Source organism: Somniosus microcephalus, chromosome 2, assembly GCF_052327205.1.
Source record: "Somniosus microcephalus isolate GS21.2 chromosome 2, FLI_Smic_1.0, whole genome shotgun sequence".
Classification (NCBI taxonomy): Eukaryota; Metazoa; Chordata; class Chondrichthyes; order Squaliformes; family Somniosidae; genus Somniosus; species Somniosus microcephalus.
Genome location: NC_140988.1, coordinates 111,436,200 through 111,454,180, shown reverse-complemented (window position 1 = coordinate 111,454,180; position 17,981 = coordinate 111,436,200). Strand labels below are relative to the sequence as shown.

General features: G+C 43.7%; 1 protein-coding gene across 1 annotated transcript in view; it reads left to right on the top strand.

The window, feature by feature from the left end:
* sorcs2 (sortilin-related VPS10 domain containing receptor 2) overlaps positions 1 to 17,981 on the top strand; it is an 879,651-nt gene that overhangs the window by 576,552 nt on the left and 285,118 nt on the right. Inside the window, exon 4 of the mRNA XM_085964704.1 lies at positions 14,217 to 14,381. Coding sequence (XP_085820830.1) covers positions 14,217 to 14,381 — 165 coding nt within the window. The remainder of the gene's footprint in view (positions 1 to 14,216; positions 14,382 to 17,981) is intronic.

Genomic DNA, 17,981 nt, shown 5'->3' with positions numbered 1-17,981 from the left:
ATGGTACCATTCTCCAAACAACTAATGTACCGTTCAACACAACGTCTTCCTACAAATACTTTCATGGTCAGTGCTCGTCAAGTAAATCATGGATCTAGTTCTGGGGAATGAAGTGGGGCAAGTGAAGCTTGTTTAAGTGGGGGAGCATTTGAGGAACAGTGATTATACTGTCCTCCCTACGTGTATGTGTCTGTACGCAGTTAGACAGCTAGCCAAACTCCTTTCAATAACGACATGGGAGTCGGGATGTAGCGTCCAAGCTCCGGTGTTTAATGATGCCACACTTGCATGAGGTCAATGAAACAATACAAATCAGTTGTATTGGGTTGGAGTAAAACTGAGAAAGAAAAAAGAAAGAAATGCACCTTGTTACATACATGAGATATAACTAACATCTAAACATGAATATGTAATGAAACCATTCAACTCACAGGCAATGCTTTCGAAGGCGTAACAATGTAAGATTACAGCGGATTAACTTGCAGCACGCTCCATGCTGATGTGACCTCTTTGTTTGCTATCACTATACTACTTCCTGTTGAGTGACCCAACGACCATTTCCATTTACTGCCACCTACTGGCGGCAACAAAATGAAACTCCTGCAATTATAAGGCAGAACAGTGATCATAATATCACTAGATTTAGAATAGTTATGGAAAACGACAAGGAACAATCAAACATTAAAATACTTAACTGGAGGATGGCTAATTGCAGTGAGTTAAAAATGGATCTTGCCCAGGTGGATTGGAATCAAAAATTGGTAGTCAAAACAGTAATTGAACAATGGGAGGCTTTCAAGGAGGAGATGGTTCAGGTACAGAGTCGACACATTCCCACAAGGGGGAAAATAAAGGGCATCCAAAGCTAGAGCTCCATGGAGGACTAAAGATATAAAAATTAAAATTAAATAGAAAAAGGAGGTTTATGTCAATGTAAGGTTCATAATAGAGTAGAGACCTAAGCTGAATACAGAAAGTACAGATGAGATCTAAAAAAGGGAAAAAGAGGGGCAAAATGAGAGTATAAGAATAGAGTATAAGAATAGAGTAGCAGCTAACATAAAAGGGAACCTAGAAGTCTTTTATAAACATATAAATAGTAAAAGTGTAGTCAAAGGAAGGGTGAAGATCATAGAATGGTTGCAGCACGGAAGAAGGCCATTTGGCCCGTCGAGCCCGTGCCGACTCTCAGCCACTCCCCTGCCCTTTCCCCATAGCCCTGCAATTTTTTTTCCATCAGATACTTGTCCAATTCCCTTTTGAAAGATAAGATTGAGTCTGCCCCCACCACGCTTTCAGGCAGTGCATTCCAGATCCTAACCACTTGCTGAGTGAAAAAGTTTTTTCTTACGTCGCCTTTGGTTCTTTTGCCAATCACTTTAAATCTGTGTCTTCTGGTTCTCGAACCTTCTGACAATGGGAACAGTTTCCCTCTATCTACCCTGTCCAGACCCCTCATGATTTTGAACACTGCTATCAAATCTCAATCTTCTCTGCTCCAAGGAGAACAACCCTAGCTTCTCCAGTCTATCCACGTAAGTCCCTCATCCCTGGAATCATTCTCTTAAATCTTTTCTGCACCATCTCTAAGGCCTTCACATCCTTCCTAAAGTGCGGTGTCCAGAATTGGACACAATACTCCAGTTGGGGCCAAACCAGTGTTTTATACAGGTTCATCATAATTTCCACACTTTTGTACTCTATGGGCCAGATTTTCAGTGTGCCGTGAGGCGGGCTTTCAGGCGTGCGGGGGGGGCAAAAATCCCGAAATCGGGGGTCCCGACACCATCCCACCCAAAACCCACCTCCACGTAAGTTTCAAGGGAGGCGGGTACCCACCCCGCACTGGGACCCGCTGACCCGAGGCGGGAAGGGATTAGTGCCAATTAACTGCCTGTTAACAGGTAGTTAACAGGCAGTTTTTAGCCTAATCCCTATTTTGAGGGGTGTTGTATGGGATTCCCGACGGCTCCAAACCACGCCAGGTTAGAGCAGGCGGGCCGTCGGGTTGAAGGACTTGGAGGGGTCGCGATGTCGGTGTTCAGGTGAGTGATGGGTGCATGAATGCAAAGGTAAGTGTGTTTGGTGTGTCTAAAGTGTGTAAAGTAGTTTGACTTACCTGTACTTACCTTAACAGCCTTTCTTCCTCTAGGCGTCGGGAGTCCATCACTCAGCCAGAACTGAAAGCTGAATGGCTGCGATCTGTCAAAAGTGACAGCCTTCAGCTTTCAGTGTTGATGAGAGTTCTAACTGAGTCTGCATAGAAGGACTCAGGTTAGAAGTCAGACTGTCAGTGTTTGACAGCTTCAAACAGCTGTGAAACACTGATATTTCCTCTGTCAAAAACTCTTGACAGATGAAATTTCAGTCTGTGACATCACCTGTTGCTGGGTGGCCCTTAATTGGCCTGCTAAGCCCGCTGGGCGGGCTCAACAAGGTCAATCAAGGGAAAATCGTGTCGATTGGCCGGACGTCGATGGAGGCGGTACTAAAACCCGAAAGTTGTAGTCCCGACAGCTTAATGAAAATCCAGCCCTATGCCTCTATTTATGAAGCCCAGGATCCCATAAGGCTTTCTCAACCTGCCCTGCCACCTTTGACGATTCATTCACACACCCCCAGGTCTCTCTGTTCATGCACCCCCTTTAGGATTGTACCCTTTAGTTTATATGTCCTCTTCCCATTATTTCTACCAAAATGCATCACTTTACACTTTTCTGTGGTAAATTTCATCTGCCACGTGTCCGCCCATTCTACCAGACTGTCTATGTCCTCTTGAAGTCTATCACTATCCTCCTCACTGTTCACTATACTTCCAAGTTTTGTGTCATCTGCAAATTCTGAAATTGTGCCCTGTACACCCACGTCCAAGTCATTAATATATATCAAAAATAGCAGTGGTCCTAGAGCCGACCCCTGGGGAACACCACTGTATACCTTCTTCCAAAAGACAACCGTTCACTACTACTCTCTGTTGATGATTAGGGATAAAAAAAGGAGATCTCAATCTGGCTGGCTGCAGGCCAGGAAATGGAGAAAGAAACTTAAAATGAGGCCCTTACATTAAATTCGGCAGGACCTCTGGGTTATCCGACCGCTATGACTCGCTACTCACCCCACCCCGCCCCCACATTCGCATAAATATTGGGACTGAAGTATTTTAAGGACGAATTGAGCAACAAGCTGAAACTGTGTGGGATTGACACAAACAACTGGTAAATACTTGCAAAACACCAATCAAGATGGCCTTCAGTTCCCCAACACGGGGTGGACAACTTGAAATGCAAAATGTCAACAGCAACAACCAGAGTTGACCACAACAAAGCATTCACACGTGTGCACTGTGCGAAGCCCTGTGCTTCACAAACTGGACAAGTCAAGTGGGTCCACAGAAAATAAATAACTTTTGATTAGTTCTGTTAGTAATCAAAACACAACTGACCTTCGCTCCTACAACACTGGTCAATCCATAGGGCTTAACTTCCAATCTCGGAAGAGCACTCACTTCTGCACCACTGTATCATTTCCATTTCTATCAACAACTTTGTGTCCTGTCTGAATGAAACATAAGAACAGGAGTAGGCCATTGAGCTCCTCGAGCCTGTTCTGCCATTCAGTTAAATCATAGCTGATCTGTACCTCAACTCCATTTACCTACCTTTGATCCAGTTCCCTTGATGAGATTGACAATTTAATGTTAGGGTGCAAGTGGTTTTGTGCTTTGTGGTCACATTCTCATAGAACTAAATAAGGGTTCCTAAAGCCATTTCACACAGGACTCTTGCAGCCAGCAGAAAGCGGAGGAGACTTGCACCAGTCTGAAGTGAACTCAAACCCAGGCCCCCGGGTGAGAGGTCCTAATGTGCTAACCTGCCTCATAACTCTCCTATGTAGTTGTCTTAAATAATTCTGCACATTGTTCTTAAAAAAGTCTTACAGCAAAATGTTTAATAATGGTTCAATATAAAAGTCAGTATAAACATTGTGTTAACATAAATTTGAATGTAATATCCAGGATTAGACCCTCGAATGTCCTTGCCTTTTGAGTATGCAGGATAAAAAATACCAGAGGCCGGGCTTTCCACTTGTGCACTTGCCAGCCTGTGATTTGCCTTTCTATTGAAATTAAAGAAGTTTTTGAATTGTGGAAATATTTCTAGATGAATTATTAGGAATTGGCAATACAAAGGAAACTAATATTGAATTAGGGACAGGGACTCAGTAAAAATAATGTAAGTAAAATAACAGTAATGAAGAAAATAATGGCACTAAAGAGTGACAAATCCCCAGGACCAGATGGTTTCCATTCCAGGGTTTTAAAAGATGCCCTAACTATAATCTTCCAAAGTTCTCATGATTCAGGAACCGTTCCTTTAGATTGGAAAATTGTGCCTGTCACTCTGCTGTTTAAGAATGGAGAGAGAGGGAAACCAGGGAATTATAGACCAGTTAGCCTAACATCTGTTGTCGGGAAATTGCTATAATTAAGGATAGGGTGACTGAACACCTCAAATTTTCAGTTCATCAGGGAGAGCCAGCATGGATTTGTGAAAGGTGTAGGTCATGCCTGAAAAACCTGATTGAAATTTTTGAGGCGGTGACTAAAGTAGTGGACAGGGGAATGTCTATATGGACTTCCAGAAGGCATTTGATAAAGTCCCTCATACGAGACTGTTAACTAAGGTAGAAGTCCACAGAATTAAAGGCAAATTATTGACCTGGTTAGGAAATTGCTGAGCAGCAGGAGACAGGCAGTAGGGATAATGGCCTCAACTATTCACAGTATTTATTAACGACTTAAATGATGGCATAGAAAGTCACATCTCCAAATTTGCCAATGACGGAAGATAGGTGGCATTGTAGGCAGTGTGGATGAAAGCATAAAATTACAAAGGGAAATCGTCAGATTAAGTGAATGGGCAAAACTGGCAAATCGATTTCAATGTAGGCAAATGTGAGGTCATCCACTTTGGACCTAAAAAGGACAGAACAGGGTACTTTCTAAATGGTGAAAAGCTAAAAGCAGTGCATGTTCAAAGAGACTTGGGGGTCCAGGTACATAGATCATTAAAATATCATGAACAGGTACAGAAAATAATCAAAAAGGCTAATGGAATGCTGGCCTTTCTATCTAGTGGACTAAAATACAAGGGGGTACAAGTTATGCTACGGCTATAAAAGCCCTGGTTAGACCACACCTGGAGTACTGTGAACAGTTCTGGGCACCACACCTTAGGAAGGATATATTGGCCTTGGAGGGAGTGCAGCGTAGGTTTACCAGAATGATACCCGGACTTCAAGGATTAAGTTACAAGGAGAGATTACACAAATTAGGGTTGTATTCCCTCGAATTTAGAAGGTTAAGGGTGATCTGATCGAAGTTTTCAAGATATTAAGGGGAACAGATAGGGGAGATAGAGAGAAATAATTTCCGCTTTTTGGGGATTCTAGGACTAGGGGCATAGTCTAAAAATTAGAGCCAGACCTTTCAGGAGTGAAGTTAGGAAACACTTCTACACACAAACGGTGGTAGAAGTTTGGAACTCACTTCCGCAAACAGTAATTGATGCTAGATCGATTGTTAATTTTAAATCAGAGGTTGATAGATTTTTGTTAACCAAAGGTATTAAGGGATATGGGCCAAAGGAGGGTATATGGAATTAGGTCGCAGATCAGCCATGATCTCATTGAATGGCAGAACAGGCTTGAGAGACTGAATGAAATCAGTATTTGTAGGGAAATGGTGTTAGAGAAATTGATGGGATTGAAGGCCGATAAATCCCCAGGGCCTGATAATCTACATCCTAGGGTACTTAAGGAAGTGGCCATAGAAATAGTAGATGCATTGCTGGTCATCTTCCAAAATTCTATAGACTCTGGAACAGTTCCCATGGATTGGAGGGTAGCTAATGTTACCCCACTGTTCAAAAAAGGTGGTAGAGAGAAAACGGGGAATTATAGACCGGTAAGCCTGACATCGGTAGTGGGGAAAATGCTAGAGTCTATTATAAAAGATGTAATAGCAGAGCATTTGGAAAACAGTGACAGGATCGGACAAAGTCAACATGGATTTACAAAAGGTAAATCGTGCTTGACTAATCTACTGGAATCTTTTGAGGATGTAACTGGTAGAATAGATAAGGGAGAACCAGTGGATGTGGTGTTTTTGGACTTTCAGAAGGCTTTCGATAAGGTCCCGCATAAGAGATTAGTGTGTAAAGTTAAGGCACATGGGATTGGGGGCAAGGTACTGACTTGGACAGAGAACTGGTTGGCAGACAGGAAGCAAAGAGTTGGAATAAATGGGTCTTTTTCCGAGTGGCAGGCAGTGACTAGTGGGGTACCGCAGGGATCGGTCCTAGGACCCCAGGTAGTCACAATATATATTCATGATCTAGACGAGGGAACTAGATGTAATATCTCCAAGTTTGCAGATGACACAAAGCTGGCTGGGCGTGTGTGCTGTGAGGAGGATGCCGAGAAACTCCAGTATGATTTGGGCAGATGCATGGCAGATGCAGTATAATGTGGATAAATGCGAGGTTATCCACTTTGGTGTCAAAAACAGGAAGGCAGATTATTATCTGAATGGCAATAGATTGGGAGAAGGGTAAGTGCAACGAGACCTGGGTGTCCTTATGCACCAGTTGCTGAAGGTAAGCATGCAGGTGCAGCAGGCAGTTAAGAAGGCAAATGGTATGTTGGCCTTCATTGCGAGAGGATTTTCGAATACAGGAACAAGGATGTCTTGCTGCAGTTGTACAGGGCCTTGGTGAGACTACACCTTGAGTATTGTGTGTTTTTGGTCGCCTTATCTGAGGAAGGATGTTCTTGCCATGGAGGGAGTGCAGCGAAGATTCACCAGACTGATACCTGGGATGGCAGGAATGACATATGAGGAGAGATTGGGTCGATTGGGCTTATACTTGCTGGAGTTTAGAAGAATGAGAGGGGATCTCATTGAAACTTATAAAATTCTGACAGGTCTGGACAAACTAGATGCAGGAAGGATGTTCCCGAGGGCGGGGGAGTCCAGAACCAGGGGTCACAGTCTAAAGATAAGGGGTAAGCCATTTAGGACAGAGATGAGGAGGAATTTCTTCACCCAGAGAGTGGTGAACCTGTGGAATTCTCTACCACAGAAGGCAGTTGAGGCCAATTCATTAAATATATTCAAGAAGGAGTTCGATATATTTCTTAAGGCTAAAGGGATCAAGGGATATGGGGAGAAGGCAGGGACAGGATACTGAGTTTGGATGATCAGCCATGATCTCATTGAATGGCGGAGCAGGCTTGAGGGGCCGAATGGCCTACTCCTGTTCCTATGATTGCTGCTCAGTATAATTAATGGAATCTTACAGTTATTCTTGTATACTCAAAATGTTTTTTAACAGCTGTGTTCGGCTTATGTTCAAAGGTGAAACACTGCAGTGTACCAGTTAAAAGTAATATGATATAGTGGGAGGTATTTGGATGTAATACAAGGGGATGGACCTGAGACTAGACAATGAAATGTCGTGACTTTGTCAGCTCCCGACTCTACTATTCCAATGCTCTTCGGGCTGGCCTCCCATCTCCATTTCAGCTGATCCAAAACTCTGCTGCCTGTATCCTATCCTGCACTGTCTTATTAACCCATTACCCCTGTCCTCACTGATCTACATTAGCTCTGGGTCCCCAATGCCTCAAATTTAAAGTCCTTATCCTTGTGTTTAAATCCCTTTATGGCTTGGCTCCTACCCGTCTCTGTAACATACTTGAGGCCTACAACCTTCCACCCCCCTCCCTCCATCCCCTTCCGAGGTGTCCATTCTTCCGACTCTGGCCTCTTGTGCATCTTCCCTTCCCTTTGCCCCACCATTGGCAATCATGCTGCTTCGGTCCCACACTCCATTACTGACTCCCTCTGCCTCTCCACCTCCGTCTCCTCCTTAAAGACACTCGTTAAAACCCATCTTTTTGACAAAGCTATTAGTCACCCATCCTAAAAACACTTTTTTTGGCTTAGTGTCCTTTTTTTTTTACTCTGGCTCTGTGAAGTGCTTTGTGGTGTTTTTCTACCTTAAAGGCTCCATATAAATGCAAGCAAGTTGCTATATAAATATTTGCATAAAGTACACATTCCAGAATAAGGGAGAATTTATGGAGTATACTAAGGTATGGCTGTCATAAGGCTTTATCAGGCCTTTTAATAGGGATCTGGGTTTCTGTGTCAGGAACTGTAGTTGAAATCCTTGTAGTTGATTACGTTTTGCAGCAGAACCTAAGATTTTCAATCTGGGCATTGATGTGTAAAATGTTATTTTTACAAAATACAGTTAGCATCTTTTGTTACTGTGCATGTATGAATACGAGGATTAGAGGTCCAAAAAAGGAACTCAATTGCAGTTATATATGTAAAAACATATGTTAAGTGCTTTGTGTGTTTATTTAACAAAAATGATCAGCTACTCCAGAGGAGTATGTGATGATTTTTGACCATTTTGATACCAATTGTACCTTCAGTGAAAAACACTCCTTAGAAAGATGGGGAAGGGATCATTTAATTTAACTGCTGCTTGAGAGGAAATATTCTGGTTGATGGGGGTCCGAGGGCTGCTCTGGTCACCTGACTGACAAAGCACACACTCAGGCAATGTACGTATCTTGCAATGAGCCTGCTCGCTGCCGCTCATCTGAGCAGGGATTTGCATCATCCCTGCCAATCCCAAGAGTCAAGCCAAAGTCAAATACTCCTGCACTGCCCCAGAGTGACGTTCCCTTTTAAACTCTTCCCTGCTCTGCTTCTTTTCAGTTAATGTTGTGAAAATTAAGATTTCCTGGAACATGCCACAGAATAGTGACTGCTGGTCATCTAGTGGGAACATGTAAAGCTTGATTTGGCCAGACGGTTTTAAAATATTTCTTTTCCAATCTTTCTTGTTCTACTTTGACGGTGTGATCTGATTGGAGGTTCATATCAGGATGACATCCAATGTCAGCATGGTAAAGGACTACACTATAGTTGTAATGCATCCCTGTTTGGTCTCAGTCAGTGATCCATTCTCTTTCCAAGCTCTATAATAGTTAACACTCACAAAACTTATCTTACAAGCTACAACTGGCACCAAAAGTAAAGATTCTTCCAGGGGTTACTAATGTTTTTATTTCCTTTGAGGATACTTTTAGATGTGCTTTATTTCTGTTGTCAGGCATGCTAAGTTTGCTTTTAAAGTACTACTTGTTTGCTTCAGTTCCTTCTGTTGAAATTAAGATATTTAGAATTTGTTCAACAATGTGTCACAGTATTTCACACCTGTATCTATACAGCTGGGGCTATATATCAACACTAATTTGCTGATTACTGATTGTATTGCTTCACTGTTAGAATATTCACTGTGTTAGCATGGGAAAGCTTAACATTAATGAATAGAACTTACCATCAGGAAATAGCTGATTTAGTAGCAATCAGAGTTTTTCCAGGTGTACGTTCTGCTGTCAAATGAATAACTCAAGTATAAATTTAACAGCCAGGATAAGTTCAGAGTGATTGAAACTGGAGAAATGCCTGCCTTCATATCAATAGCTATCATATATTAAAAATTGTGCGCATGCATGCACTTCTTGTCCACTTTTTCCATTATAAATTCCTTTGTCCACATTTTTAATGGAAACTGCCTATGTAAACTTGTCATGCTGTAACTTTATTATCCTGCCATGGGGAAAAAAAAGTTAGTTGTTATGGTCATAGTTTACTATTGCCCTGCTTAGCGTAGCCTCTGCCGACTTCCCTGTGGTTAAACATAACTCTTTCATCTGGAATCAATCTGTATTACGTTCTCTGTTAAAAATTGGTATGCATTTCCCTGGCTGATTTCTGAATGATGGTGGGTATGGACTCAAGCCCGTGTTGATGGTATTTGGCCTGCTCCCATCAGCACTGAAAATAATCATATAATGCTATGTATTCATTACATTGCATAGATTTGAAGCAACGTGCATCCAGTCTCAACAGTGTGTGCAGAAAGTGAGAGGTTTTAAGTCAGGTTGCTTGATGCTTGCTTTGGTTGGTGTATTTCCTTGTCTGTTAGTCAGGCTGCGAGTAATCGAGTCAGATCAGAGAGAGGGAAAAATTGGCTGTTCCGACTGCTTGAATGACACCTCCCCTCCGCTGTCAATTATGGAGTAGCATTGTTATCTTTGGAGAAGTTCACAGGCCATCTCAATTTCTCATCTGGGTCACATTATAGTAACAAGTAGAACCTATGTGGAAAACTCTCAGTAAGAATTCATGGTACCCGCTTTAACCATTGACAGCAAATTCAGTTTGGACCGTTATTGTTCATTGTGAATATTAAGTGAGATGTTAATCCCTTTCAATGAGAATTAAATAAAACAAACTGCCTCTAATTTGTAGGTGTGTGGAGTGCTGGAGGTGCCAAAATGTATTAATTACAGATTAATTACATTTCTAACCACATTTGAGACTATTTGCAGTCTTCATATTTTGTATAGACTGAAGCCCACTGAGAGAATGCTGTAAATGAACTGATGGATTTGTGCAGACTTCAGTATGTGAAAGACATTCCTCTGAGCTTGGTGGCAAATTGCAGTTTTCTCAAATACACTGCTTAATGCGCAATAAATTGCTGGGTAGATTTGTAGAATTATTATTCCATGTGGATAGTCCCGTTTTTACAGAGCAGATTCTATTTGCTTTTGTTTAAAGGGCATTGTCTCAGATAAGTGATTTGTCAATAAGATTAATACAACAGACTACTTGAGGCTCTTTCAGTGTGCAGGCTGCATCTAGTGCTCTTAATAACCTGAACTAGCACTTCAGAATCCTGTCAAAGCTGTTTGTTTAATTGTACATTATACTGGAGGAGTGGGTGCTTCTGATTAGCACCAGTGAAATGGTCTCACACCAGATATCAAGAGAGATACATAAGGCTTTGCAGCACAGATGGGAAGACATTCATTTCAGTAACATCTGTGCTGTAGAACTTCTGTAGAAAATAAAATGGCCATTTTGCGATATATTCAGATTATCCCAAATTCAGATTTGACTTGGAACTTTGACTTTAGGTTCCCTGATATTGGAAACTGGAGACTGGGAAGAAATCTCTACCTGGTGTTATCATGTCTATTCTAGCTCTTTGGCATTTTCATAATGGCCCAGAAATTCGGGTCGGAGGCTTCCTGCGGGTGCAAGCCTCCGACCTGCACTTACCTAGCGCACCGGCCTTTGAGCTGTGGGCCCGCGTGGGATTCAGATCCTGGGCCTCCTCCAACTGCCGGCGCGCATTGCTTGCGTGTCCCAGGGGCGCAGTTAGTTCAATGCGTCCCCTGGGATCACGTGGGCCATGGAGAGCCAATGGTAGCAGGGAAATGCCCATTCTTAAAATTGACAGGAAGAGCTGTCCAAACTATAAATACTATAAGCCCCAAAACATCATTCAAACTTCAAATAAAACTTTTTTAAAAATCACATTTTTAAAATAACTATTTTAAACAATAATTTAAATTTTTGAAAAAATGAATTACATTTTCTAATGGGGCTAAAAATAAACTTACCTTTCTTTAAAGTATTTAAAAATAATAAACCTGTGGAAAAAATGTTTTAATTTTAATTAATTCACCACTTACCTTGTTAAAAGCAGGCCTTACGCCTGCTTTTTACATGTGTAACTCCTGGAGACTTACCCTCCCGGAGAACACTTAAAAAAAAACATAAGTTCCATGCGCACGCACTGCCTCTCCGGCGCACGCGTTCGACCTCTGAACCCCTTCCTTTAAGGGAACGGAAGTTCCGGTTTCCCGCGCATGCACAGTGCATGCACGAAACCGGCACTTCCATTGGGCCTATGAGTGAGTACCCCGTGCGTACTCACCCGTGGAGACCTGAATTTCTGGGCCATTTTTATTTAGATGCAATCTGCAGAAAATAAAATTGCCTGAAAATTCCACGGGGATTCTTCAATCTCTTTGGAAGAAGAACAACAACATTTTCCACCAAAGTTGTGGCAGGAGATTGGGAGAACCCTATGGAAATTTCAGGAAATTTTAATTACTGCAGATTGGATCGACATGTTCATCCCCCATTCTGCTCTTGTGTCCTGAAGATGCTGCCTCTTGCTGGGGTATGGTTTCATTGCCACCAGCAGCCCTCCTGTACCTCCCACACATGGCCAGTCATTGTCTGACCATGTATGGTGAGTTTTGGCAGACCATTCAGTTGTAGGAGCGTGTTAACGGTGAGCCCAGTCTTGTCCCCATTAAAGGTGAGCCCAGTCCTGTCCCCCTTAAAGGTGAGCCCAGTCCTGTCCCCATTAAAGATGAGCCCAGTCTTGTCCCCATTAAAGGTGAGCCCAGTCTCGTCCCCATTAAAGGTGAGCCCAGTCCTGTCCCCATTAAAGATGAGCCCAATCCCGTCCCCATTAAAGATGAATCCAATCCTGTCCCCCATTAAAGGTGAGCCCAATCCTGTCCCCATTAAAGGTGAGCCCAGTCCTGTCCCCATTAAAGATGAGCCCAATCCCGTCCCCATTAAAGATGAGCCCAGTCCTGTCCCCATTAAAGATGAGCCCAGTCCTGTCCCCATTAAAGATGAGCCCCATCCTGTCCCCATTAAAGGTGAGCCCAATCCTGTCCCCATTAAAGGTGAGCCCAATCCTGTCCCCATTAAAGGTGAGCCCAGTCCTGTCCCCATTAAAGGTGAGTCCAATCCTGTCTCCATTAAAGGTGAGTCCAATCCTGTCTCCATTAAAGGTGAGCCCAGTCCTGTCCCCATTAAAAGGCTGTCCAGTCCTGTCCCCATTAAGGTGAGCCCAATCCCATCCCCATTAAAGGGGTGTTCAGTCCTGCCCCCCATTTAAGGTGAGCCCGGTTCTGTCCCCATCAACATTCACACACGCACATTTCCAGCAGACTTGCTGCAGTTGGGACAACTGGTTTGTTTCCAACCTCCTGATCACTCACTATGGAATGTTGGAGGCTCAGGCCTACGAATCTCATCATGCTGAGCTCCTGATTTCAGCCGTACCAATGTTAGAATTTAATTAGCACTGTGCAAACTCTTTCCCACGTAGGGTGTCAGAGAAAGAGAGTGAGTTACTCCAGCCAACTCTGACCTCCCTCCTAATAGCTGGATTCGCAATTGCATTGATGAAAGCCTAGGAACAGATCAACTGCCTATTCTCTTATCCAGGGTATTTCTTGACTCAAGTAGACCCAAGAAAGAGAAAAGTGAGGCCATAAACTTAAATCAAAACTTAAATTTTACCTCATTATTAACTCAAATATAATGTTTTCATTGTTACCTCTAGATTCGACTATTCCAATGCTCTCCTGGTCGGCCTCCCACCCTTCAACTCATCCATAACTCTGCTGCCCGTGTCCTAACTTGCACCAAGTCCCGTTCGCCCATCACCCCTGTGCTCGCTGACCTACATTGGCTCCCAGTCCAGCAACGCCTCCATTTAAAAATTCTCATCATTGTTTTCAAATCCTTCCATGGCCTCGCCCGCCCCTATTTCTGTAACCTCCCCCAGCCCTACAACTCTGCGTGGTCTCTGCGCTCCTCCAACTCTGACTTTTGCGCATCCCCAATTTTCTTCGCTCCACTATTGGTGGCCTGCCTTCAGCTGCCAAGGCCCTAAGCTCTGGAATTCTCTCGCTAAACCTCTCCGCCTCGCTACCTCTCTTTCCTCCTTTAAGATGCTCCTTAAAACCTACCTCTTTACCAAGCTTTTCGTCACCTGTACTAATATCTCTCTATGTGGCTCGATGTCAAATTTTGTTTGATAATCGCTCCTGTGAAGCACCTTGGGACGTTTCACTATGTTAAAGGCGCTATATAAATGCAAATTGTTGTTGTCTCTGTTCTTCATCCCTTGCCTCCTAATATTCTCTTAATCCACATTGCCCTCAACTACACGGAATGCAGCTTAGTCTTATGTGTTGTGTTACATTGGACAGTTTTTCAACATTGTAATTCCAGCATGGAGCCTCACCCTCTAGTAGCATATATATTGAAATTCAGATGTGTGCTGCGAATAATTTGCTGACAATAACAGTTGGAAAATCATGCACAGTGCATACCCAATTTCCAATATGTACTGCCAGTGCTGAGGCTCCCCCCTGATGGTGCAAAGTTGGAAAATTACCCCTTTACTGAAGACGCAATTTTTATTAATTTACAAGAAATTATCCATTTTCTGTTTATTCTATTTAAGATAATCCTTGTCAGTTCATCGATGAATGACCGTGAACAGAGCCTCTTCGTGAGCACGGACGAGGGAGCCAACTTTCAAAAACAGCAGATTTTCTTCTCTGTGGAGACGTTGGTTTTTCACCCAAAAGAAGAAGATAAGTTGCTTGTGTACAGCAAGGAGGGTTGGGTAAGTACGGCCATACAATGAATCCTTTCTGCTCTGGTGCGAAAGCAGCGCAAACTCTTACTAGGGTTGCCAACTCTCCAGGATTGTCCTGGAGTCTCCAGGAAGTAAAGATAAATCTCTAGGACACTGCTGCACGAATTAAAAAACATTGTGTTTTTTTTTCCATTTTCTTTGAACACTTTCGTTTATCAGTTATAAAATATTGGAGATGGGGGGAAAAGGCTGTTTGACAGTCAAGAAGCATCCAATCGGGTAAAGAAGAGTCTGTTTCCAGTTGGCGCGAGGATGGAGGTGCCAGGCGACCAACGGCGGGAGCGTGGGGGCTGGGTGGTAGGAGGCAAAAGGTCATGTGATGAAACCCCCAGGAATGCGTTCAACCAGAGTTGGCAACCCTAACTCTCACCCCTGGAGCTGAGCGCTCAGTGCCAAATTACATGGGGAGGAGAGGGGCAGGGAGAAAAACGACAAATGAAACTTTTATACTGTGCACAGCCAGAAGGAACTACAGTATTGTGTGCGTCCCACCTCTGCCTGGAATCTTTATTAGTCTACACTCTTGCTGCGCTTGCATCTGTCTCAAACAAGGTATTGTTTCCTATGTTGACAAGTTATAGCTTAGTTCCAGCACCGTGAAAAGCCTTTTCTGCAAATTCTGCTTTAATAATTGCCACTCGTTTCACTTTCTGTAGCAGCAGGCAACCTAGGTTCCTTTTGCAGCAAAGTCTCACGCTTACTTTAATTTATTTTTCAGCTGTAAGCAAACATCATATTTTCTCAACAGCAGATGTCAGTGAGATGTGATGACACTGTCATGTCATTGCACACGCCTCCTTTCACAACAACAATATTGTTTTTAACCTACGCTCCCCTTGCCGAATAAAGGTTGTCATAGTGTGCATTATAGAAAACCTGTGAGTCTCCTGTTACTAATCCAGTGGAATGCTCCAACTCTCTCTCTGCTCCCAGCGATCACCAGGGGTGGATTTGTGAGGTAGCAGACTTTTTATAAGTGGCATTGGATGTTGAGCCACCTATTATATAAAAAAAAGAGAAAAAATTGGCTCAGATTTTGTGGTGGCAATGATGGCAAAATTGTCAGCGTTCGCCATCATTACTCCTCTGAAAGTGGCAGCAACTTCTGGAGTCAGCGCATGCGCAGATAAACGCGGCAATGCAGAATTTGCTGTCAGTCATTCCCTGCTCCTCCACAGGTTGCGCTGTGGAACTTCCCAGAGCCGGCAATCAATTCAGATCATAATTACTGATGAAAACGTCCCCTTTGATGCTGGAATATCACTGTTAACCACCCCCCTGCCCCCCAAAAATTTAAGCCTTGTTGAAAGAGGTGTAGTTGGATTTTTTAATGCCATATTGACTGCTGAACAAATGTTCTGGTCCTGAAAAACTAATTTTATATTTGTGAAATGTCAAATTTTTCTATTAATATGATAAGAATTATATGGTTTTTACTACAATAATTTTTTTTAAATGTTTGTTTATGATATTTCAGCTTCTACCTTAATCCTATGTGTATGTCCCAATCTTTATTTCGCTCTCTGTAAAATTGATAAAAAGTAAATTATAATCTGTGCATTTTACTTCCTGGTTTGCTGTCTGTGAGAATTCTTCAATGTGATTGGCTGCTTAGCCTGCTTGGTGACATCACTGTTGCTGGACACTGGAGATTTGCTTGATTTGGCGCCAGATTCAAACTAAGGTCAGGAGAGATGAAATTCACACCACAGAGATTGTTAGACCTTTGTGGGCAACTTTCTCTGAGGTCAGCAGCGACTGTCATCGCTTCGCTGCTAATCACAGATTCCAGACCATTGTGTTTTGGGGGTAGCTATATAAATTATATCAGGTACCATAAGGAGTATTTTAACCGTGTCTGGGCTCTCTTCCTGCAGTCGTCTATTTTAACCTGCTCTTCTGAGTGAGCGGGTATGGCATCCACTGAAATCTGGCAGTGTCCCTCTTTAAATATGCAGATCGGGCTCTGCTGGCATCATTGAGGCTTGACAGCTGTTTTAACCATTGGCCTGAGTGGGAAAACCATTGTTAATTTCCTGCCAGGTCAACATATTGGGACAATGAGCTGGGGGTAGAAGAGGCACAAACAGGCAAGCCTTTGAAACATTTCTTTTTTACTTTCCTTGTGTTGCTCCTCCAGGACCCACAAAGAAAGTTTAGGCCTTTATGTCTCGGTCTGTCTCCCCCACCCACCCCAATCATGAGGCCCTCCCAAAAAACCCTCCTTGCAACTTACCTGAGTGCCGTGGACCATGCCTTTAGTCCCAGTAATAGTTAAAATCGGGGTTCATGTAACATGGGTTACAAATGCTGGTGCTGAAGTGTGCAAAATGAATCAAAAAATAGTTGTGCCCAGTGCTGTGTGTGTGATAGATTTAGCTAGTCATTGTTCATGAAGAGTCATACGGATGTGTCACACACACATGTATTCGCACCACTTTCTGAATGCAGGAGTCTCTGTTTTCGCTGCAAATATTTTTTTTCACACAGCCAAATTTCTTGTCTTTTTCTGCCTATTGCTGGGGCACAGTCAGATTCAGTTGCTCAGGCACCAGCTGTCCTCCAGTACTTTATCCAGGCAGCCATTCTTCATATGAGTCTAGTGAGAATGTTAGACTGATTTGATCATCGCAGCTGAGCCTGATCATGTGCTTCTCTGATAACCCCAGATAGACACGTGAGCACACACACATGTTGACCTCAGTTGAAATTGGGCATGTGTAAAGCGGGCTGTTGATTCACTGAGCCCGTTTTATCCTACTGGCGAACACCCCAGTGGGTCTCTGCATCTTCTTCCACTTTACTGTCCTGGAAACTAAGGGGGCGGAGGGGGGGGGGATTGGCTCGCTCCCCCTTTGGGGCAATAAGTAGTGCCCCGAAAAAGTTAGCATCTCCACGCCCGAAATTCAATGGTAGCGCCCCCAAGCAGGAGGCGGGGCGCTACGGGAAGCGCGCCCCCTCCCTTTTGGGGCGCTCCCATTGAATATCACGGCGCTACGTGCAGCAGTGCCTCGCGCATCGGCACATAGCGCTGCGGTATTAAAGGGGAGGGGCCGGCAAAATAGCCTGGCACTCGAGGAGTGCCGGGCTGATGGATCATGGCTGGCACCCCGCATGAGTAGGCCAGAGGAGGCAGGTAATGGCAGGTGGCCCAAAAAAATGGCCGCCCAGCACCTGCCCTTTAATTATCGGTGCCCCGGCTGCAAAATAAAACCCCTGACCCTGTTGGACATAGCGTCCGGTGGTTGGTCAGGGGGTGCGAGCGGGGTGCTGCACACGGCGATGACGTCATCGCCGGAGGCACCGCAAGATGCTATCGGCTGCTGCCGCCACTAACCTCCCACTAAAACCAAATTTTTCCCCCCAAATGTTCTCCAGCGCAGGGAACATAAGAAATAGGAGCAGGAGTAGGCCACTTGGCCCTTCTCATGACTGACCTTCTACCTCAACTCCACCTTCCCGCACTATCTCCCCATTCCTTGGTTCCCTTAATATCCAAAAATGTTTTAATCCTTGTCTTGGATATACTCAACGACTGAGCATCCACAGCCCTCTAGGGTAGAGGAT